At 39.6% G+C, this 23,017-nt stretch overlaps 1 protein-coding gene across 2 annotated transcripts in view; it reads right to left on the bottom strand.

The window, feature by feature from the left end:
- MCF2 (MCF.2 cell line derived transforming sequence) overlaps positions 1 to 23,017 on the bottom strand; it is a 93,582-nt gene that overhangs the window by 23,083 nt on the left and 47,482 nt on the right. For both annotated transcript variants that reach the window (XM_087859431.1, XM_045805121.2), the window contains 15 exons: positions 22,197 to 22,313; positions 20,545 to 20,694; positions 18,584 to 18,717; positions 18,155 to 18,269; positions 17,058 to 17,177; positions 14,704 to 14,895; positions 13,538 to 13,729; positions 12,062 to 12,233; positions 10,608 to 10,655; positions 7,018 to 7,055; positions 4,451 to 4,539; positions 3,233 to 3,299; positions 2,386 to 2,501; positions 2,200 to 2,269; positions 316 to 408 (listed from right to left, as the gene is read on the bottom strand). In XM_087859431.1, coding sequence (XP_087715557.1) covers positions 316 to 408; positions 2,200 to 2,269; positions 2,386 to 2,501; positions 3,233 to 3,299; positions 4,451 to 4,539; positions 7,018 to 7,055; positions 10,608 to 10,655; positions 12,062 to 12,233; positions 13,538 to 13,729; positions 14,704 to 14,895; positions 17,058 to 17,177; positions 18,155 to 18,269; positions 18,584 to 18,717; positions 20,545 to 20,694; positions 22,197 to 22,313 — 1,713 coding nt within the window. The remainder of the gene's footprint in view (positions 1 to 315; positions 409 to 2,199; positions 2,270 to 2,385; positions 2,502 to 3,232; positions 3,300 to 4,450; positions 4,540 to 7,017; positions 7,056 to 10,607; positions 10,656 to 12,061; positions 12,234 to 13,537; positions 13,730 to 14,703; positions 14,896 to 17,057; positions 17,178 to 18,154; positions 18,270 to 18,583; positions 18,718 to 20,544; positions 20,695 to 22,196; positions 22,314 to 23,017) is intronic.

Genomic DNA, 23,017 nt, shown 5'->3' with positions numbered 1-23,017 from the left:
ATATTGGATGTTTTGGAGGAAAAGAAGTATGTATGTGTATCCGGTGTGGGGCAGGGGCAGTGAAGAGGGCTAAAGTAGCAATATAAATATGCTATTTGGAAACATGGAGGTAAATACCAAAGGAAGAAGCTAAAAGAACTGAAAGTCATTGCCTCTGAGAAGCAGCATATATATTTGTGCCTGTGCGTGTTCTGCAGCAGGGCAAATAGTTCTTTGGTGTGTATTGTATAGAACTTAAAGTAGAAAATGAATTTATCAGAAATATCCCAGTATCTTGCAGAAGGAGTATACCCAATACCTGAATAATTACTATACCTGGAAAAAGGCGCATTCTGAGTACTTCTTCCAAATTGCCTCTGATCTGGGTTTATTCTGACAGTATTTTGCATACATCTGAAAATCATCTTTCTGTGATAAAAAGTAAAATTCAAATATATTATCAATTTGTGAACATGTACTTTTCTTATCAAGAAAGGCTGAACAAGAATGAGTGGGGCCAAGCATTATAGGGAACGCGGCCCAAAGGGCCTGCTGCACTGGCAGCTAGCCTTCTTTATATTCCAAGAAGAGCATGCCCACCAGACTGAGTAGAGGGACACATAATTATCCCAGTAATTTCATAACCTTCACTTACCAAGTCTGAGAATTAGAGAGAGAAAAGCCTTCTCTGACTGAACTATAAAAACAGATGAATTTTTCTCGTAAGTATGAGCTAATAGGGTACAAAGAAACATGTTCTTTCCATGCTACTAGTCTCTCGCTTCCCTAGTGAACGAAGTTGGAGCTAACTCCCAACAGCCTTGGTTCATCACTGGGATATCATCGTATTACAACCCCACTAGGCATCTGCCCATGCTATTCTCTCTGACCCTCATCTAATAGGCTCCCTCCTACTCACTCTTCGACATCCTTCTCATGAGTCATCTCTTCTGGAAAGCCATCATTTATACTCCAATCTACGTAAGATGCCTCTCTTCTTGGCTCCTACAGGATCCTTTGTATATCCTTGATATAGCACAACTCACACTGAATACAATTATTTTTCCCTCTTTTTCTATGGGAATAGTTTTGGTCTTGCTATCCACATTGCCTAGCACAGTGCCTGGTGTATAGTAAGGGTTCAGTAGATGGGTACTGAATGAATGAACATTATCAACAGGCATTTATTAAACCAATGCTGGTTGCCAAAAACTCTGTTCACCTTATGAGAGATACAAAGATATATAAGATATGGACCTTGACTCAAAGAGTTTTTCATTTAGTTGGAGACAGAATTCACAAATACGTGTAAAAATGCATAGCAAACATAAAATCCCCAATGAGTAGTACAGACATTAAGTACTACACAAGTCCAAAGGAAAGAGACTGGTGTTGCTTAGGGAAGTCAGGGAAGAATCTGACTATCATTCAAATGTGTTTAAAGTGAGAATATATTGAGAAACGTAATAACAAATAGGTTTTTCTTAACCTTATCATATTCTGAGTCCATTAACACTCCCTGGGATAAGACATCTATACGGAAGCTTTCAATGGTCACCACTACCAAATTGACTCTTAAATCAAGATGGAACTGATTTTTCAGGAAGAGGAGGGGGTAGATAAGCAGACAATATCCTAAGAAAAAATTCTAATGGAGGAGAGGTATGATTACAAAGCCTGGAAGTCAATTGTGCTTAGCATTCTCTTGAGACATGGAGAAATGAGCCTCCCTGAATGATCTCGTAGAATAAAAAGAACAGACAGCCCTCTGTTTCGCAAAGTTCCTGTGACAGATATCCTGGTGTCTAAAAGCCAGACTACGTTTGAGTCTAAGACTTTGCATGTATTCGAGGGGAATGCCAAGGCATCTCTGAGGCTAAAAATCAACCAAACCAAGAATGGTTATGCAAAGGTGATTCCAAGTCTCACATCTTCCTAGCCAGGATGGTCCCTGGACTCCAGAGGTCAGTGGTCACAAGCCGAGCCATTGAAGCAGTTGAGACCACGGAAGACAATGGCACCTGCACGCTCCGGGTACTTCACTGCATCAACTTCTGTAGCAAAACCTGGTTTAACATTAAATACTTGCCAGGGGGATGTGTCTCCTCCAAAAACATAAAGACAGAAAACACAACACCGACTTAGTCTCTAAATCTGGTCCTATAAAATGAGCTGCTATTTTAGTGGCCCATATTTATATATTTTAAATAATTAACAAACCCTTTCCAGGAAACAAGGTCCCACTCTTTCTGGAGCATCAACGCAATTTTCCAGACTGCTCAAGAAAATGCTGTGAAAATTTCAGAGAAAAAAAAATGATATCATTTTATGTGAAATACAATAAATTGGCCAATAGCCCTTTAAGTAATATGATGAAAAAGAAAATTCAATTCAGCTATTACATACTTGTTATGGAATTCATATATTTCTGCCATATTTCCAAAGAGAATATCCTTTTTATTTCTCAGGAGAGGTGGCATAAGATCAAACATCTCAGGATTATCCATCTCTGCTCGATAGCCCTGCCCAAAATAAATACATTTATTCATTTAAAAAATATTCATATTCACATTCGTTTGGGCCACCAAAGGCACAGATACAGCAGAATGTATAGGGGATGAGTGGGTAAAGCTGTTGGTAATTTTAAGAATCAAATCTTCCAGTACCCAAAGTTATTCATTTAAAAAAATTTTTTTTCTTTCTTCTTCTTCTCTCTCTCTTTTTTTTTTTTTTTTTGAAAGCAAGACAAGGAACTCATGGTTTCCCACTCAACGGGTAGAATAAAGTGACTCTCTGGCCTGCAGGGTAGCTTATAGTGTAGGAAACAAAACAGAAACCAAGCATGAAAATTATATTACAGGTCATTCACCTCTCCTTAAACTGGCAATACGTGTTTAGCTTTTTCAGACCAAATTAATATTATGACATTTGTATTGAATGACTGTTTTACTCCTACTTTTAGTTCTTTACATCACCATCTCTAAATAGCACCCTGGGAATAATTATAACAGTCTGCTTTCTTAAGAAAACAGCTTATCCCTTCTATAATAAAATCTGGGTTCCACAATTCTCACTACTGAGGGAGAACTGAATACGCACTTTTCACAGACATGCAGCCTCAGTGGGAGAAATACCTCCTGCTGGCACATGACGACCAAGGAAGGAGACAGCAAGACAAGACTCAACACCTCCTACCGAATGTAACAGGACAGCATTCGGGCAGAGATGGGAAAATACCGTTTGAGTCACTTACCAACAAAACAGTAAACAGCTCACGAACATACACCCTCTCTGTCTGTATCAGTTCATTCAAGACGTGGCTAAAGTGAAGAAACAATATTTATCAGTTATTTTGTTGCTTTAGAATTGCATTATGATCTGTCAATCATTCTCATTATAAATTGTCTAAGGTAAAAATTGTTAATGCGTAGGAACTACCAATGGTTTTGGTTTTATCACCAAAATACAAAATTAATTGTATGGTTTCTGGAATAAGTACCACCCACAAGACTCTTTAAAATACATTTACAAGAAAGGAAAGGGGGCTCAGCGCTTATTTTTAAATGAAAAAAAAAAACCCACTTTATTTCTATCTCGCTAAGCTTAAGAATCAATTTACTGGGCACGTGGGTGTCTCAGTCAGTTAAGCATCCAACTCTTGGTTTCAATTCCGGTCACGATCTCAGGGCTGTGGGATCGAGCCCCGCCTGGGCTCTGCGCTCAGCAGGGAGTCAGCTTGAGATTTTTTCCCCTCCTCCCTCTCCCTCTGCTCCCCCCACCACCACTCTCACTCTCTCTCTCAAATAAATAAATCTTTTTTTTTTTTAATCTGTGGGGTTTTTTTTTCTTCTTACCATTGAGTTGTAAGAGTTGGTTATTTAAAAAGATTTTCTTTACTTATTTATATGAGAGAGAGAGAGTGAGTGAGTGGGGGAAGGGGCAGAGGGAATCTTAAGCAGAATCTCAAGCAGACTCCGTGCTGAGCATGGAGCCTGACTCGAGGCTTGATCTCATAAACCTGAGATCATGACCTGAGCCAAAATCATGAGTCAGTCACTTAACCGACTGAGCCACCCAGGTGCCCCAAATAAAATCTTTTAAAAAAGGTAAACATTCTTATGTCTAGAATAGTAACATAATTTTATAAAAGTAAACATCTATAAAATAACATTGTGTATCTACATAACCCTTGTAGTTTTTGAAACATCATCTCATTCACTTTTAGCTCTTCTACAAAAGAGGAAATGAAGATTCTGGAAAACTCCAGCTAATTTTCAAGTCACACAAACAGAGCATAGGTTAGCCAGGCCTAATTCTAGGACTTCTGACACCTCATCTAGTGCTCTTTTCATCAACGTAACAGAACCCCATTCTGTGATTTCAAACTCCAACCACATTTGCCTTCAACACTGAATCGGAGATTCCTACTGGTAGATGTGTATATGAGTGTATGTCAATAAAGAAAAGATACTTCTGTAAAACATCCAAGCTATTGTCGTTGTCCAAACTGGAGGATTGACCAGAACTTCTCTTCTCCTGACAATCATGCACCACTTCAATCTGAAATGATGAAAATAAAAGTTAAATTAGCATCTATGTAAGTATAGTTCTTTTTGGAGAAAATCTAGCTCAAATTAAGTTCTCTCTAGGTCCTGTGTAGATAACTTGAAAACACCAGGATTATTTTTTTCAGGAATAACTTTGACATACACTGGTAAAAAAAAAAAAATTGAGGTGCCAAAGAGGACAGATTTAAGATACTAATTAGAATTTATTTTACACATGGGGCACCTGGGTCGCTCAGTCGGTTAAACATCTAACACTTGATTTCGGCTCAGGTCATGATCTCGGGGTCGTGAAATTGGGATTCTCTCTCCCTCTCCCTCTGTGCCTCCCACCACCTTCCCCCAGCCCCCACTCGCACTCTAAGAAAAAAAATTGTATTTTACACATTAAATAATGTCTCATTCATTTGGCACTTTTGGGAAGTGAGGTTAATTTATAAAAAGTTGAGTTTCCAAATAACTAAAGTTTATTCATTGAAGAAAAAAACAGCTTTTTAACCTTAATGATTTTTGATGGAAACTTTCCAGGAAATATTCCATGAATCCTTGAGTTCTTTAACCAAGGATACACAACGTCATTGACTCGCCTTCTAATGATTCAGTGGTATCATCAGGAATATGAATGATGTGATAAAAATCTGATGATACACTCCAGGGCTAATAAAATGTGGGTAACTATTTGTTCTTAAAATGGCCATAACCTGTCAGTCTCTGTCTCTGCTCTCTGCCACATGTCAGTTTTTGCTACAAGTGACTTCCCTGAGCCTAAACCACTATCTTATTTTGAAGACTCTACAGGACTTGGACTGGCCTGCTGCGTCAACTACATGAGATCTGTGGTGGTGATTTGTTCTTCAGAAGCCTCAGAAGTATCTTCCAGGGATCCTGGCTGTATGTGGACTTCTGAGCCTACAAAACGCCTGAACTCCAAGCAAATGTTGCATTACTCTGTAACAAGTAGAACCCCAAAAGAAGTATGAGATCTGTCAGCTAAAAAGCATTTCCACAAAACATTACAAACACCTGTGGAAAGGAATAAACATTCATTGACTATTTCCTATATATTGTGCAGGCACCGTTGTAGGTACTTATCACAAATCATTGTATCCAATCTTCCCAGCCATTTAGCAAGCTGTGGCACACTTATCCTCATTTTACGTATGGGAAAGCTGAGGCTCAGGGAGGTTTAGCAACCCGGCCAGGGTCCCATACCTAATAAGTGATGAAACAGAGTCAAGCCCATGGTGTGCCACCATTATGCTCCCTCCTTAAGACTAGGCTTTGATTCGCTCTATCTGAATGTGCCAACTACTATCATTTTAATACTATAACTAAGACTGAGACTGCTGTGTGCTTCTTCACGCATCAGAAAGTTATGCATCCTTTACTCCTAACAGGTTTCTGAAAGACAAGTTTGGAAAGTTTCGAAACACAAATTTATACTTTTAAATGCCTAAGGGTTATGCAGATGGACTTGAACTGGAAGAACGTGAGCAGTTTGGAACTCGGTTCACCAGCTGGAAATCTCACCCAAAAAATGTACAGAGCCACAGCCTCCTATTTTGCCCCTGGGATATGCAAATGAGTAACTCCACATGGACGAACGTTAGGGTGTCATGAGTGGAAACGAACTTCCGAAAGACCCGCAAGACTATGGGATTCGGTATTCAGCCTGTTTCTTCTTGAAAACAGAAGCTGTGGCTGTATAAGATGATAACCAGGCCATTCATTAGCCAGCTCATAATGGTGTAGAAATATTATGCTACGTATTATGTTACGTTATGATGAGGGTGTTGCGTTATTATCCCCAGTTTATAGATAAGGAAATGGAGCTCCAGAGAACTTACCCTAGGTTATGTAGCCAGTAACTGATGGAGTTGGCATTAAAAGCCAGGTAGTCTCTATCACTGCTACACTGCCTCTTGGAGATACATGTTCTTGTCCTTATTTACCATCAAGAAGACACGAGGAAAATGCAGGGCCCTACCGTTACGATGAGGCTGCTCTGTGCAGATACCAGAATATCATGGACAACTGAGAAGGAGCCTTGTATCGATCAAGAAATGAACAGACGCCTTCTTTGAGCCCAGAGTATGGGCCATTAGCACCTGTCCTTTGTCCACGTTTCATACTTACAGGAATGTAATCAGTTATGAAAGGAATCTCCTTTTGTAGAAACGTGCAATACTTATTTAAGTTTATTGAGGTGGGGTGGGGGAAAGAGAAGCTGGGTCTGATAGGTGTTTTACAGAAATTAATCCTGAACTTGAGCCAAGACTTGAGAAACTGCTCATACACCTGGGAATATGCCAGGACTGCAATTAGACACAATGCAGGAGCACCTTCTTTTAGATTAAATAGGCTTTCAAACATACAAAATTGGTTTAGTGGATTAAAAATATGGTTTAAGCCTCCATACCAATTCTGCAACTACAGCAATAAAGCCAATTTTGAATTAATTAATGGTATTTACTTTTAAGTTGCTCTGATTTTGTCTCCAAGTCTTCTTTCCTGGTAGAAAAATATGAAAGAGGAATTTCAAACCAGAATTAAAATCAACACTTTCAATTAAACTGCATGCATGTTTATTAAATAGAGAGCTATGAATATTCTAACATATTTATATTAGTATTCATAAATCACACTATACAAAACAGTTGACTGGTTAGATTCATCTATACGATTTTAACTTCTTATCAAGGATCACTTCGCTACATCTTCACACATTCTCTGACTCATCCAACAACCACTTGATTGCCGAGCGAGCATGAAGGTAAGTGTTAGCATTCGTAATTATTTGCAGATTTACTGTTCATTTTGACACATAAGCATTTCATCAGATTGTAGCTCACTGACTAACTGTATCCAAAAGAGTTTGGAGAAACATCTGAATTTAACTAATAACTACATGCCAGGCAGTTCTAAGCCCTACACACCCATTTTGGTTTTTAATCCTCAAATCAACCCTAACGGATATGTACTATTTCTATCCCCATTTCATAGATAAGTAAGTAAGGTTAGTATCTTGTCCAAGAAGCAGAGGTAGTGTTCAAATCTGCATAGTCTACTGTCAGAATACATACTCCTAACAACTACATAAAACAACTCTGAAGCATATTAAAATGCTAAAACAAAATAAATTTCGTCAAAATTCCAAGCTTTGATCTTTCTGTTCTTCCTGTTTAATCTCTTCTTTTCTTAAAATATGTTGAAAGTGAAGCTATCTGTATTTTTTAAAGTTTATTTGTTTTTAGCAGTCTCTACACCCAATGGGGGGCTCGAACTCATGACCTGAGATCAAGAGTTGCATGCTCTTCCAACTGAGTCAGCCAGGCGTCCCTCCCCTTCTTTGTTTCATCTTTCTGTTGTGTTTACAACAGGTGAGCCCATATATTATTAAGCAAGGAGTCCAAATGTTCCTACAAACCCCAGGGCATGGTCCAACGCAAGACTAGGTCATTCGATTTCCTTATTTTCAGTGCGGCTAAAAAAGGCTGCCACCCACACAGGCTGCAGGGGGGTCTCTTCTCTCTATGGAAGAAATATACTTTTTGCCCTTTCCTCCTTGGCAGGAAGCACTGCAAGGCACACTCAGGGAAAGGCCATGCTGTTAGGTTCTCTAAATTTTATATTTCACTTTCATTATTTAAAAATACATTTTAGGGGCCCCTGGCTGGCTCATCGGAAGAGTGTGCGACTCTTGATCTCGAGGTCATGAGTTCAAGCCCCATGCTAGATGTAGAGATTACTTGAAATAAATAAACTTTTTTAAAGAAGTAAAAATAAAAATACATTTTATAGGGGCACCTGGCTGGCTTAGTCAGGAGCACATGTAAGTCTTGATCTCAGGGTTATGAGTTCAAGCCCCACGTCGGGTGTGGGCCTACTTAAAATACACACACACACACACACACACACATATATGTATATTTTATGTACAGAACATAGCATAACGTATAGAGATATTGAATCTCTATGCTGTACAGTGGAAAGTAAAGTAATGTGTGTCAACTATACACAAATAAAAAAAGTTTATATACAAGCTTTATGTTTATAGCATCATATATATAAATATATGTTAGACTTAGTGGCACTTACCACATAAAATCAATTTCTCAATGAACACTGATGTTCACCACTTTAAAGACACCTGATACACAGAGATCCAAACTTATTTATAAAGGTAACTGAGGGAGCCTTACTAATTGGCTGTCCTAATAATTAATTCTTTGCAACTACATTAAGAGATGAAAAAGGAATATATACACAGTTCATGAGGAATGCAGCTTTTTCTGAAAAGCGAGGTAGAGAAATTCATTCTTGCAAAATGTGAATAGATACATGAAATTATGGTGCACCTGTACTACATGCTAAGCTCCATGTTTAGGGCTGGGGATACGAACGTGAACTGCACACAGTCCCTGTCCTTACGGAGTTTACAGTCTAACAAGAGAGACGGAAAACAGGCAATTACACAAAAGCAGTAAAGACACACGGCTGCGCATGTGACCACACAGCATGGACGCTCAACCAAACTGGGCGCCGAGGAGGAGAGGCAGGAAAGAAAAGCCTATGTGAAGGAAGTGGACTAGGGACAGGAAATCTGCTGGAGGAAAAGAAGCCAGCAAAGGGGAAAGGGAGAGGGAAGCAAGCAGTGTCTCAGAGAGAGAACAGTACTGTAAAGTTCAACAGGCAAGACAAGTAGAGGCATGTGAAAGGGAAAGTGGGGAGACAGGGAGACTGCTGCGGTTGTCAAGGCAACAGACGACTTTAGCTTGGATTAAGGAAGTGGCAGTGAGCAACAGCAGTGGGGATGGAAAGAAGTGGATTTTGTGACTGATTAAAGGTGGGGCATGAGTGCAAAGGGGAAGCCAGTGACCCAGGGTGGGGCGACCGCAGGAATCACAGTACTATTCGCTGAGATGAGGAACAGAGGAAGAGGGGAAGGTCTGCAGGAGAGGCTATCAGGCTGGGGTACGCGGAGTCTGAGTGGCCTATAGGAAATTCAAGGAAGCAGACTGTAAATGCAGGTCTGAAGCTTCTGAGAAAGATGCGGACTAGAGCTACAGAGTGAGGAGCTCAAACCACAGTTTACCCCTCACAATGTTCTTTGCTAACTTCCCTCTGTATTAAGTATTAATTCAGGGGTTAAGCGACCGACTCTTGATTTGGCTCAGGTCATGATCTCAGGATCGTGAGATCGAGCCCCACGTGGGGCTCTGTGCTCAGCGGGGAGTCTGCTGGAGATTCTCTCCCTCGGCCGCTCCCCCCACTCCCACTCTCTCCCTCTCTCTCTCAAATAATAAAATCTTTTAAAAAAATTAATTCAACAAATATTTATTGCATCCTGCTAGTTGCCAGGCACTGTGCTAGGTACAGAATTGTTTGATGCAAATTAATAAAAATAAACAAAAACAAACAAAACCAGTTTGACTTATTGTATAAAATATTAACAAAATTTGATTTGACCAAATCTTATATACTTGGCTTAGCAATTAAAAGTCTTAAAGAATTATTTAGACCTGATTGTTATAATCCCCACTACTCACAGAGCAATGAGGTAAAAATAAACAATGTCGGTAGCATAAATGATGCTTTGATTTAATTTAGAAACCACAATAAATAATGGGTAAAATCATTTATCCATCCATATCATTTATTCAGTCAACTGCCTTCTTCCACATAAATACATTAGGCAGTCTTAAATTGAGGAAAATTCAAACTACTCCTAACAAATAGTCATATTGTGGATGACACGAGAGTCTCTAAAATGAAAGAAAGCTTGATTTATTTTAACATTGCCAATTGTTTTTCTTGGTTTCTTTTTATGAGTGGGCATTTGATGAGACTGAGTTTAGAAGCATAAGCTACATTTCAGATGGTCATTTTTCAAGGTAAGTTTAATGCGGAGAGAATATGGATGATTATTATGAAAAAAAGGGAAAAAGTTAATTGTGGGCAAAATTCAAGAATGAATTGTTGCTGGTTTTAGATGTCAAACTGGTTTTTCACATGTACGCAAACTCAGAAAATGTACCGAAGAAAAGTAATAAAGATGAGTACCTTTGGAAAAAAGTTTACATGCTTGAAAGAAAGAGTATCCAACTCCCACTGCAGAAAAAAAGTGTAATGCCATTAAATAAGAATATTGGAAGGAAAAAAAATAAAACAAAATGTACTTTCAGTGACAAACGCCTTCAGCGGAACTGAGCTTTCAGAGGACTACAGAGCAAGAAACCTTCGTCAGACGTCAGACGGATGGTCTAGTTTATTCAGTACTGTTTATATGCTAGAAGGGTTTTCTGTCTTCACAACAACCCTTTCAAGTCAGGAGGCAATACTGTTCCTATTTTACAAACAAGGAAACTAGACTAAAAGAAGTTAAGTGAACTGCCCCAGGTCACACAGCCGATAAACAGAGCCAGACATCTACCTGAGGTCTGTCTTCTGCTAAGGAATATAAACCTATCCTATTTTTATTCCCATAGCTGTTAGTTTGTAGCCCCTTATTGGTTTTTTGGGTTGTTCTATTCTTTTGCCCTGTATCTTCTTAGTCAACGTTCTTCACTTACGGCACTGTTCATAGTTTCATTTGTGAGCATATTTTTATATTTAATAACTAATAACTACATAGCTTTTAGCATCGAGCTCAGTGACATGCTTTCATCACTTCGTTTTCATATGATCCATGCAGGGACTGACCGAGGTTTTCATGCTCCTTATGCTTGGTTCAAGCTTTCTCCCAATTTCAAAGCACTTCCCATACATTAGTGAGGTCTCTGATCCTTCAGATCAGACAGACCAAAGTTCATCCCCTGTTCACCTGTTCAACTAACTTGGGGCCCCAAAGGCCAAATTACTCTCCCCTAAGAGGCCCCAGCCCCAGAGGCAGCTCAAGGGAAACTTCGGGCAATGGAATCATCTTACTTCCAGATTAGTTTGCACCACAGTCAGGATAGTTATTTGACCCTACAGAATGTAGAAAGTAAATGGCTATCACATGGTTAAAACTAGTCTACAAAGATTAAAACAAGAAAACAGACTCTAACAGTTAATTACTAGCAAAATTACTCTGTTTACCAGCACTTAGAAAAGGCAATCCATTCTATTACCTAAGGCATTTACCTACTAGAAGCTAAGAAGAACCAAGTAATAATCTATCCACGTAAGTAGTAAATATGTGTGTGCGTATGCACACGCGTGCCCATGTGTACCAGATTCATATGCTTTCCTCCACTTGTGGAAGAAAGCGGTGGGTTTGACGCTCGTAAAATGTTCATGAAGGTTGGACCATTCAGTCCCGATTGTCCTCATTCTGTACAACACTATGTTACTACTATGCTTTTCTGTTGTACGATAATCTCGACCATGACTTCTGCCTTGTGCAAGAGTGTAAACGTGACCAAAGGTGCTTAAATAAAATTTCGATTTATCAGGACTGAAGAATGCATTCAGTATTTACACCAAGAGTGACAGACAATAGCAGGACAAAAAAGAGTGAACATAAGATACCTTACCATGTTTAGGTGAAAACAATGGTGTTCTAGATCTCATCAAATTGTCAGAAGCAGGTACCACAAACTGGACCGGCTTCACGTGCTTATCCGTCACGTTCCTGAAACCAGCTTGTTGGTTCTCAAATACGCTTCGGATGTGTTCAAGCTTGAGTTGTACAGTCTGCATTTGAACCTGCGGGTTGTACGAGACTTCTGTGAGATACTTTCTGAATTGGGGTCATTACAAATCTTATGACATTTCTCAGACCCAGATGGTTGAAAAATTTAATTTAGAGCTCAAAATATAACTAGAAAAAACTGGGAAAGCAACAGAAAACAGTTGAATGCACTATCTTCACATGGTCATAAAACCAGAAGCTCTCAACCAAAACAACTTGAAGAAATTGATCGAGCAGTCATGACATAGGTCACCGTCTGAAGTGCGTTACCCGTCCCGGCTGGAAGGAATAAGGGCTGGAAAAGGAGGCGTGTTTAGCACAAGAAAGCCACCAGTTAAGCACTAGTCAGAGCAGTGTGTTACGTGTTAGCCTGCAGGACATTCTACAGTTCTCTGTGGTATAAAAAGCTCCTCCTAGATGATTTGAGGCAGTTAGAGATTAGCTTGGTTGCTTCCAGAGAAATCACTTGGTTATTGTTGTGGCCACGTTTCTGATTTTCTGGGGTATCCCTTAAGATCTGCAGCTAAGCACGGTTTTAGATACTGTTCCAAACTGAAGAGTCAACTACACACTTTGGCAACAAACAGCATCACAAAATCTCTTCACTACAATGTAGTGAGAGTGCTTCATGACATGTCCAACAGGGTGTTACTGCGGTAACCCATAGGTCTCTTCCTTGTTAATACCAATGTCTGCTCATACCCCTCCCCCAACAAGCCCCTTTATCTTTTCATTCTCAATCTCCGTAGGAAAGCCAGATCTGTGGCCACACAGCACCTGTTGGTAGTAAGTGCAGCAGGAAGACAAGACATTTGGAGTAGAATGCTCCTGACATGGGCCCAGTATTCTCCTAGGATAGCTTTAGCCCCTCCTCTAAGCATTCGCAAAACAATGCCTGTGAAAACTCCTAGTATGTGAAAAGAGTTGAAAAATAATGGCATCACAGCTCAAAGAGGATTTATTCTCCATTATATAGCAAGCATAAAGCCTTGGGATGCTTTCTTTAAAAGTCTATTATTTACTAATTTAGTGTTTTTTTAAGAAATCTCTACACCCAACGTGGGGCTCAAACTGGTGACCACGAGATCAAGAGTCACATGTTCTACCAACTAAGCCAGCCTGGCGCTTCAAGCCTTTGGATTCTCTGATGCTTAATGGTGGTACTAATACCACGCCTCATCCTTAAGAGAAGCGTGTAACTGCAATTTGACATAAAGTTAACTGTGAAGTAGTAAATCCCTTGCCAACACTACTGGAATTACAGTTTTAAAAAATTTGTTCATTTGAAAAAAAAAAAAAAAAAAAACCAGCCTCTTACCTTGAGTTCAGGAGATAAAATTACATCAAATTCATACTGTAGGGTATCAGGATCATAATTTATAAAGGGCAAAGCCATCTCAAGAAAATTTTCAATGTCTCGGAGGGCTTTCTGAGCGTCTTCTTTAGACTGAAACTTATCTATTTCCTGATTAGCTAGAAGGCATTCTCCTTCATCACAGCACTGACGAGCCTGATGAGCAAATCACACACACGCACGCACGCACACACACACACACACACACACACACACACACAGATACACACACACACACAAAACCATGAATGAATAAATAGAAATATGTTTGTCCTTTAGGAGTGTTTACCAGCCCTGGCTTCTGTGAATCAGAGTTGTTCTCAGAGCTGTGAAAAATAAAGATATCTGGGCTCTACCCCCAGAAATTGCAATTCAGTAGCTCTGGGCCCGAAGCCAGGCTGGGAAGCACTGTACTTATTTCATAACAAGGAATTCATTCTGCAGTGAAGAGGCTGACCATTCTCTCCACACTAACACTCGAGCTGCATGCTACGTTCCCCAGATCAATAAGTGATGTATGAAACGCCTCGGAAAACATAAAATGTAATATAAATGTGTAGTGATTGCCAAGGACAAGGATAAAAGTTTCCTTGCCAAAGAAGGAGATGTACAGATTAAAATGTTCACGTTCAGATATGACACCTGTAAATGATATCCTCATTGTACATTCCACTTCCGAGGCCAGCTCTTCTGTTCACTGCCTAATTCTGAAAGGGGTCAGACCTCCAAGCCATGGAGGAATATCTTCCCGTCACTGTTTAATTTCTTATTGCGGTAACTATGAAGTGTGGAAGGAGTTTCCGGCTTTAGCAAAATGCCTCTAGGGCTTCGGAAAGTGTGCTGACTGCAAACTATCACCGGAGGAGAGGATTCAGAGATGCACCCAAAATAGAAAGGAAGCCATCACAACCGTGATCTCAATATTCAGAACAGAAGCCAAAATTCTTACAATACTAGACTTGCCACGAATACGGCAAAGGTACGTGGATTAAATAAACATCATCAAAGTCAATCCTTCAACATCTTCCAAATTTAATTCCAAAGCTCTCCCAGACAGACCTTTACCCTATACCCTAGAAGACAAAAAATTATCTTCTCGCTCAGAAACATATCAGGCCTCATGACACTACCTGCTGCAGGAGTTTATGCATTTTGAAGATCCTGCTGAGCTGTATCCTTTTGGCTTTGATCTCATTAACCAAAATATCAGAAAGGTAACGTAGTTCATTGCACCTCTGGCAGATCAAATCAAGTGCATAATGGTGATTTGCGGCAAGTCTGTGTCCGTGTAATATCACAAACCGGGCCTTTGCTAACAGATCCTAATGTTAAGAAAGGAGTAAAATAAGAACGGTATGATATCTGTTCAAATAGAGAAGAAACAAGAAAGTAATTGAGAAGCAGACTGGTTTAGCAAGGCAGAGAGAGTGCCAAAAATATGATTTGATGTCACACTTCTGCAGGCTCTAAGAAAGCTCACGGTTACAGTAATTAGCTGACAGCAGTGACGCCATCAGAAACCCACGTATTGCTGGTACCAGAAACAGAAAATTAACCAGCCTGCTCGGAGTGTGGATGAGGCTTGCTTCTCCCGGTATGTACAGATTTAGAACAGAACCGCATATATCCAATGAGGTGCGCGGGGGCCAAATGAAAGCTAACGGGTTTCATACCATCTCAGCCTTGGAAATCTCAGTAGTGGTCATCTCCCTGACTACTTTACATACCCGAAGTGAACACCACAGGGTCTCCAAGTCAAAAGCGATCTTCGTGACCTTGCCCCCACTCTATCGACTACTGGCATCCCCCCTCCGCTTCCCCCCCGCTTGCTCCTGACATAGTGACTGAAACAGTAGGGTGTCAGGAAATATCTGTCAAAGTAAAACAAGAAAAACTGAAGCCCATAACGATGAAGTGACTGGCCTACTTAGCTGGCAGGAAACCCAGGGTTAAAACAGGGAGTTATTTTTTAAATGGGTATAGTTTCAGATTTGCAAAATAAAAAATTCTGGCAATCTGCTGCACCACAATGTGACTATAGTTAAGACTACTGAACTATATACTTAAAAATGGTTAAGATGGGGGGCATCTGGCCGGTTCAGTTGGTGAAGCGCCCGACTCCTGATTTTGGCTCAGGTCATGATCTCGGAGTCCTGAGATCCAGCCCCGCGTCAGGCTCTGAGCTGAGCATGGAGCCTGCTTGAGATTCTCTCTCTCTTTCCCTCTGCCCCTCCCCACCCTGCTCATGCTCACTCTCTCTTTCTCTCTCTCTCTCTCAAAAAAAAAAAAAAATTTAAAAAATCGTTATGATAGTATAAATTTCATGTTATGTGGGGGTATTTTTTATCACAAAACTAAAAAAAAATTAAAAACAAAAATAAACAAACAAAAACCTCAAAGCTTCCTCATTTCCACGCCAATTTTTCTTCTCTTTCTACTATGCCACAGAGATTTATAAATTGCCCCACAGTCACAACAACCTACAAGCATAATTGTAGAACTGGTCACCACAACTGCTGCCCCTCAAATTCTGTTTTTAGATGCTTACAGTATACCCATAAATCTATTTGTTTGCTAGGAATGCATTTTAAAAAACAATGGCTTTGCTCTCCCATATAAGACAGAAGAGCAAAGCTAGTGTGTTAACTATGAAAGCCATGAGTCCAAGCCTTTAAGACCAGCAAAATGATAATTGTTGGCTCTTTTGATTACTTATTATATAATCACCTCTCCCAGGTACTGTGCTGTTTTACCTACAAATCTAAAAGAACCCTCATAATCATTCTACAAAGTAAGTCACTTTATCCCCAATTTATAGAAGACGACAGCAAGGCTTAGAAAATTTAATCAACTTGCCCAAGGTCACACAGCTACTAAGACAAAGCAGATTTATCTGTCTGAATCTGTGTTTGCTTCAACTGTACATCCACAGGATGGATATTTAAGGAATTATGCTCTTGTAGACTTCCATCATTTCCAAGTACCAAATGGCATTCTTTTTTTTTAAGATTTTATTATTTATTTGAGAGCGAGAGAGAGAGCATGAGCAGGGAGAGGGGCAGAGAGAGAGGGAGAAGCAGACTCCCCACTGAACAGGAAGCCTGATGCGGGGCTCGATCTCAGGACCCTGGGATCGTGACCTGAGCCCAAGGCAGACACTTAACCCACTGAGCCACCCAGGCGCCCCCTCAAATAGCATTCTTGATAGATATTTTTCTAGCTTCTTCAAAATGATTTACGCCTTTGTTCCTAATGGTGGGCCTGAAACCGTTCACATCATCATCTCAGAGGCCACCTATTACAGCTACAGGACACGTCTGCAGTGTCACCTCTGGCTCACATTGGTCAGAAAAGAACATAGACCAGTATTATTAAACCAATTACACAGACCGTTGCTATGAAAGGCGGCCTATAAGGGTTGATACTACCAAAAACTATCAGAATGTAACTATTAGAATAGTGAACATCTGAGATGTGATCTTACCTGAGAATTTTCATCTAAGTTTTCCAACTTTTTTATTTTTTGTTTTACTTGACCTATGTTCCCTGTTACATCTGCCAACTCGGCTTGTTGGTTTAACATAAGTTCAACTTCACTCACAAGCTATAAATAAGGAAAAAAAAAACAAGTCTTAAAAGCATACAAGGTATTAAGCATTTTCCCTTAATCCAGTTTTGTAGGAAATGCTATTAAAAAAGACAGCTACATGGAAAAAGGGCACATGTGGAGAATATTTTATTCCCAGAAATTGAACAAGTGAAATACCAAGCAAGTTTTCCTGGGTGGAAAACAGGCTGGCCACATGCAAGAGAGAAAAGCAGTGAGTTTTCCTTGGACCTCCTGGTAAAGTACTATATGATAGAGATTGCAAGGAGCCTGACCATGTGTGATGTATTTTCCAGAAGCATCCAGCTAGAAGGTACTTTTTTGTAACCTTTAAAAAAATGTATAATTAGATAGGATTTCACTTCATGTATCAGGTTTTTCATAGAAATAAATTACTGGATCTGAAAAAAATGTTTTTGTTATGTCGTATTAAAATATGGCCAGTATAGTTATATGGTATTTAAAAAAAAAAATCAAGAAAGAAGTGAGTATTATTTCCTTGGAAAGCTATCCCATAGTAGGCCGAAAGCATTTTATACGTAAAATAAATTACAATAATAAACATCAGGGTGAATGGCAACTTAGTCCTGTCTTATATGTTAGCATTTAAGTGCTTTCTCATAGGAAATTAGTAAGCAAGAAAGACATCTTGGGGAGGTGCGGGGGGGATGGGGTAACTGGGGGATGGGCATTAGGGTGGGCACTTGATGGAATGAGCGCTGTGCATTATATGCAACTGATGAATCATTAAATTCTACGCTGAAACTAATAATACACTATATATTAACTAAATTGAATTTAAATAATTTTTTTTAAAAAGACAGACATCTTGGCAGGGTTCACTCACATTTGCCCCATTTTCATCTCTCTCTGGTTATAAATGGGCATCCTGTGAGACTATATTTCTGATGATCAAGGAGCAAGGACCTCTGACATAATGAAAAAAAAAGGTAGAAAGGAATGTTTTGACTAACCTCTTGAAAATCCTGCTCAAACTTCCATAGTTGCAGATATTGCTCCATTTTTAGTTGGTGTTTTTCCCAAAATCCATCAAAAGCTATCTCCATATCATGTACTTGAGTCAGCAATCTTAATAAAAAAAAAAGTCATCAGAATTCCTTCACAATAACGATCCGTCTTGTAGGCATGTACATAAACGTGGTCTAGACATTAAGAATTACAGGCAAAGTCAGAGGCCATGACACTTGGTCCATGAAGAGACCATCGATGTTCACAGAACCTCTTTCACAAGCAAACTAATCTGTGTGAGACAACTAGGGAAGGTGTTCTCAGATTCCCAGAGGTGCAGGAATATTTTCACACTTAACAGATGGCAGCAAAATGTATAATTCCCTTTCAAAAGTATAAAATAAGTAACTCTAAACCCAAAGCAGAGTACTCACTTGTTAACAGTTTGCCAGTCACCATTTATGTGGTGACGATGTTCAAGCCTTGAACTGACAGCGTCTTCAGAGCCAGGCACTTCCAGACTTGTGAGGAGGATTCTTCCCTCTTTGGTTACTGCTGTAATATCATTCTATAAAAAGGCACAATGGGATGAATTAGCCTGCTAGTCCCCTAATTTGAAGGACCTAAAGAGAAGGAAGCACACACCTACAGCATGCAGAGGAGAAACAGCAGTTCTAGAAGAGTCTTTACTGAGTACGTCAGTACCACAGAACCAAAACCCATGAGGATCTGCAAGCAAGCCTCTGCCTGCTGAGAGGGATGTTGCAATCACTATTTTTATCAGATCATTATGGGCAGAAGTACCTTGTGCTCCATTTGTAGTCTCCTTCTCTAACTGGTAGAAAGTTCTAATTTATTCTATTCTACTAATATTTTTAATGTGCTCCAGTAAAGCAGTACCAGCCTAATGAAGTCTACCACACAAGAAAGCATAGAGTAAAAATAATTTTTAATGCATATTCAAATAGAGTTTGAAGCCTTTCCTACTAATCCTTAATCGTTACCCATCACTGCCTGCCGTAAGTATGACGTTACTTCATGTTTAGATTAATTAATTCGTCATGAAGCATATGCTTTTTTCTATTCAAAAGGTCTTAACCTTGGTGGGTAGATTCTTCAGGCATCTAAGAGTGATCTACGACTCCCTTCAGGAGATCCAAGCGTCCTCTGAAATGTTATGCAAAAAATTCGCGTGTACACGTATTTGAGAACAGGCTCCAAGACACCACCACCAATATGAATAAGAACCCAGACATGAAGAGCGAATATTTGCGAAGTACCAGCTATGCCAAACACTGTTGTACATACGTCACACCCTCCACTTCATCCTCACAGCGACCCTACGAGGTACGCATGCATCATCAACGTCAACCTCACTGTGCAAGTAAGGTCACACGTGCAAATGCTGCAATCACACAGCTCAGGAGGGACAGAGCTGTCTTTCCCTGAACAGTTTCACTTTTAGATTATGATTCAAAATTTCAGTTTCTCTCCTCTTCTTAATTTAAAAATGTCACCTCAAAAATAAATAAATAAATAAAATAAAAATGTCACCTCTCCATAGAGCTTGTATCTGTGAGTGCCCCCCCAGCAAGCCCACTACCCTATGAAGGGCATGAATTATTATACAGGGCTGCCTGGTGCTCCATTAGATCAATCTTTTTTTTTTTCTTCAGATCATTCTTAAGCTTTCTGGGGAAAGTGAATTTCAAAGTACTTGGTGATCGAAAGGTGACTCAGAATCCTTCACGAGCCAACACTCCAGACAACGGGGCAGGAGGGCAAAATCAACTTGCTGCCATTCAAGGTCTATCGTACAAAACATCAAAAACTAGTACTCTGGGGGCACCTGGCTGGCTCAGTTGGCAAAGCATGCAACTCTTGGTCTCAGGGTCATCAGTTCAAGCCCCACATTGGGTGTGGAGTCTGCTTAAAAAAAAAAAAAAAAAGAAAAACTAGTACTCTATGGAGAAGAAAGCTTGTAATCAGTTTAGCAATGTTTGCCTAGGTCACAGGCCCCCTGACTCCTCCTCAAGTGCTCCTTCTCCATTTCACGTTGCACCTGTGGTGGGTATTAAACTAGCCTGTCTGCCTTTTGATTCTCCAGCTTTCCAAATGAGAGGGCCTTTCAGTAAGATAAAGAATACACGATAACAAGGATGACTGTGGATTTCTACTTCCGGGGCACTTGATATAACTATTCTATCAACAAATAAAGAACTTCTCAAGAGAAGGCACCATTTGCAAAGGGGACACTTACATTCAACACATCCAGGACATTCTTCCCTGTTCTCACCCTACCCACCAATCAGTGTGAAATGGACATGCACTGAACAAGTCTCTAGAAAAAGAAAGACCATGGGTAACTTTTGTTTGTTGACTCTATCAGACATACCTTTAACATGTGATACTTTTCCGCACGAACGGCAAGAATTTCTTCTATTGAAGGAATATCATCTGGTAGTTCTGTCTCAGCCAGTTCAGTTCCAAAGGACTGTAACATCTGAGCCATTTCCTTCACTGTGAGAGCAAAATTTTCTATAGCCTGCAAAGAGCCAGTGATCCTTTTAATTCCATGGAAACGGCCAGCACACCAATACCTGGATCAGTAATTGTATTTACTTTTATTTAGCTCTGACAACGCATATATACGAGGACCTCTCCTCTGCTAAGGAAAGTTGGCCTTGCCCTTGACAATCAACTCTATTTGCATCTAAGCCTCTCCTAAACTAATGTGAGGTGAAGAGTCTTTTTGAATGTCTTTTATCTAAACATCTGTACTTATTTCTTGAACACCATTGAAAACAATTTCTTTTTTTTTTTTTTTAAGTTTCTTTTTTTCCAGTAATCTCTACAGCCAACGTGGGGCTCAAACTCATGACCCTGAGATCAAGAGTTGCATGCTCCTTCGACTGACCCAGCCAGGCGCCCCTGAAAACAATTTCTTAAAGATGCCATGTACTGAGAAATTTGTTTTCTGCCTTTGTTTAGGCCCATCCTATTAAACTCTGCAAACATAAAAGCTTTATACTAACTTTACTTCGAAGAGACGAGAACATCAAAGCCACCTGACATTCTTTTGTTAGAACTTATGAGCAAGCATTAGCATTCCGAACACAGCAATGGACAAAAGTGATGGGGGAACAAACTGGTCACAACAATGCATTCAGGCAGAAGATTTGAAATTGTGATCCCAAAGGCTCTGTTGCCCTAAAACGTCAAGTAAGGTTGTGCTGTTGGTTGTTTCCAAAATCAATTACTCAGAAAAAAAGGGCAACATGTAGAGACCATATAAACCCTACGTCTCCCGTGCAGCTCAAGCTTATCTGCTCTTGTTTTTTTTTTTTACAGTTTCATAGGTTATTAAAGGCTAGACACCACTAATTTTGACGATACACTTTCGTATGAGTGAACAAAACTGCTGAATGACAAAGATGAGGAAAACAGAACCCTGATTTAATTAAATATCATTTCCTTCAGAAGGGTTCCCTAATCTCTGGGATTTGGAGTAAAGATTCTTATATTATAAACTCACGCCTTGAGGCACGGGGCCCTTGCCTATTTGTACATTTCTAGAACAGGAGGCATCTCGGCTATAAATCTAAGTGCCTCAGAAGCATCACTATAATGAGATTAATAATATTACTCGCATTTTTTGAGGGCTTATCTCATTTGCTCTTCCCAATATCCCTATGAGCTAAAGGACCATTATTTCCACTTTATAACTGGGAAAACTGAGAGTAAGAGAGGTTCTATAACTTGTGCAAGGTTATCTAGCTAAAAATCAGCAGTGCTAAGATTTGAACCCAAACCCTTTGTTGCTTCCAGTTACTACATGATCTCCTTGCTCCCTAGGCCTCTCCTTCAACTGACATCCTCAGTGACTCTTCCTCATTTCTAGGTATTTCCTATGAAAGAAAATCAAGATGTTTTTGAAAATAGGAGCCCCGGAAATCTGCTTTTCCCAAAGAGGAAAAAAAAATCTAGAACTAGATTTAAAGGCGAATATGAACTATAGGCTCTACAGTAAGGGCAAAAGCAACATACATTTCTGAAGATGATCCATTCACTGTGGCAGTACTGCAAGGTGCCGCCTAACTCAGGGGTTAATTGCTTGTCATCAATGTATGTCAGCAAATCACTAACTGAGCTCAGCATAACCACCTATATAAATAAGCAAGAAAGATACTGTTAACTGCCCTTCATGGCATCCCTCCGTTCAACTGTACAATGAACTTTAGCATTCATTAGCACAAAGTCATCTTTTATAAATGGTTCTCACCGTTCTCTTCTGTACACCCCCCCCCACATGTATGCACTACCTTCTTTAAGTAATAACAGTTTCCATTTACACAACATTGCTCTGTAAAGCAAAATTAATCTCCATAGAAACCCAAATACCTAATTCTCCTTGATCTAAAATTTTGCACCATTAATGGCCAACCTTGTGAAAGAACGTTATGCCTACACCAAAGTAAATGGACTTTAATGTAGTTAAGTTAGAACTTATGAGGAGGAACCGATCTTTGCAAAAGTAACATAATTTATGAGGACTCTATTCCTTACCCTAAAAACGTATAAAAATAGGCTTTTAAAAAAAAAAGATCATGGTGCTAGGAACCAGCTCAGGGTGTAAGTTCATGGGAGTCAAATACATAAAACACAATTTTTTTTTCTAAAAATAAAATGTCCTGATTTAAACACACGCACGCACGCATATACACACACATATGTAACATACGTGACATAGAGCTTTTTCAAAAGGAATTGCTTGTTCCAAACTGATTAGACTATTCCTTTATTTTAACAACAGAAGCAGAAGACTTTTAGGCGTTTCCAATGTACAGTTTGGGAAGACAAACTATCTT

Source organism: Ursus americanus, chromosome X (genome assembly GCF_024610735.1).
Source record: "Ursus americanus isolate L20-20 chromosome X, mUrsAme1.1.p, whole genome shotgun sequence".
NCBI classification, from domain to species: domain Eukaryota; kingdom Metazoa; phylum Chordata; class Mammalia; order Carnivora; family Ursidae; genus Ursus; species Ursus americanus.
Note: the sequence above shows the minus strand (reverse complement) of the source record. Positions and strands in the feature narration are given on the sequence as shown.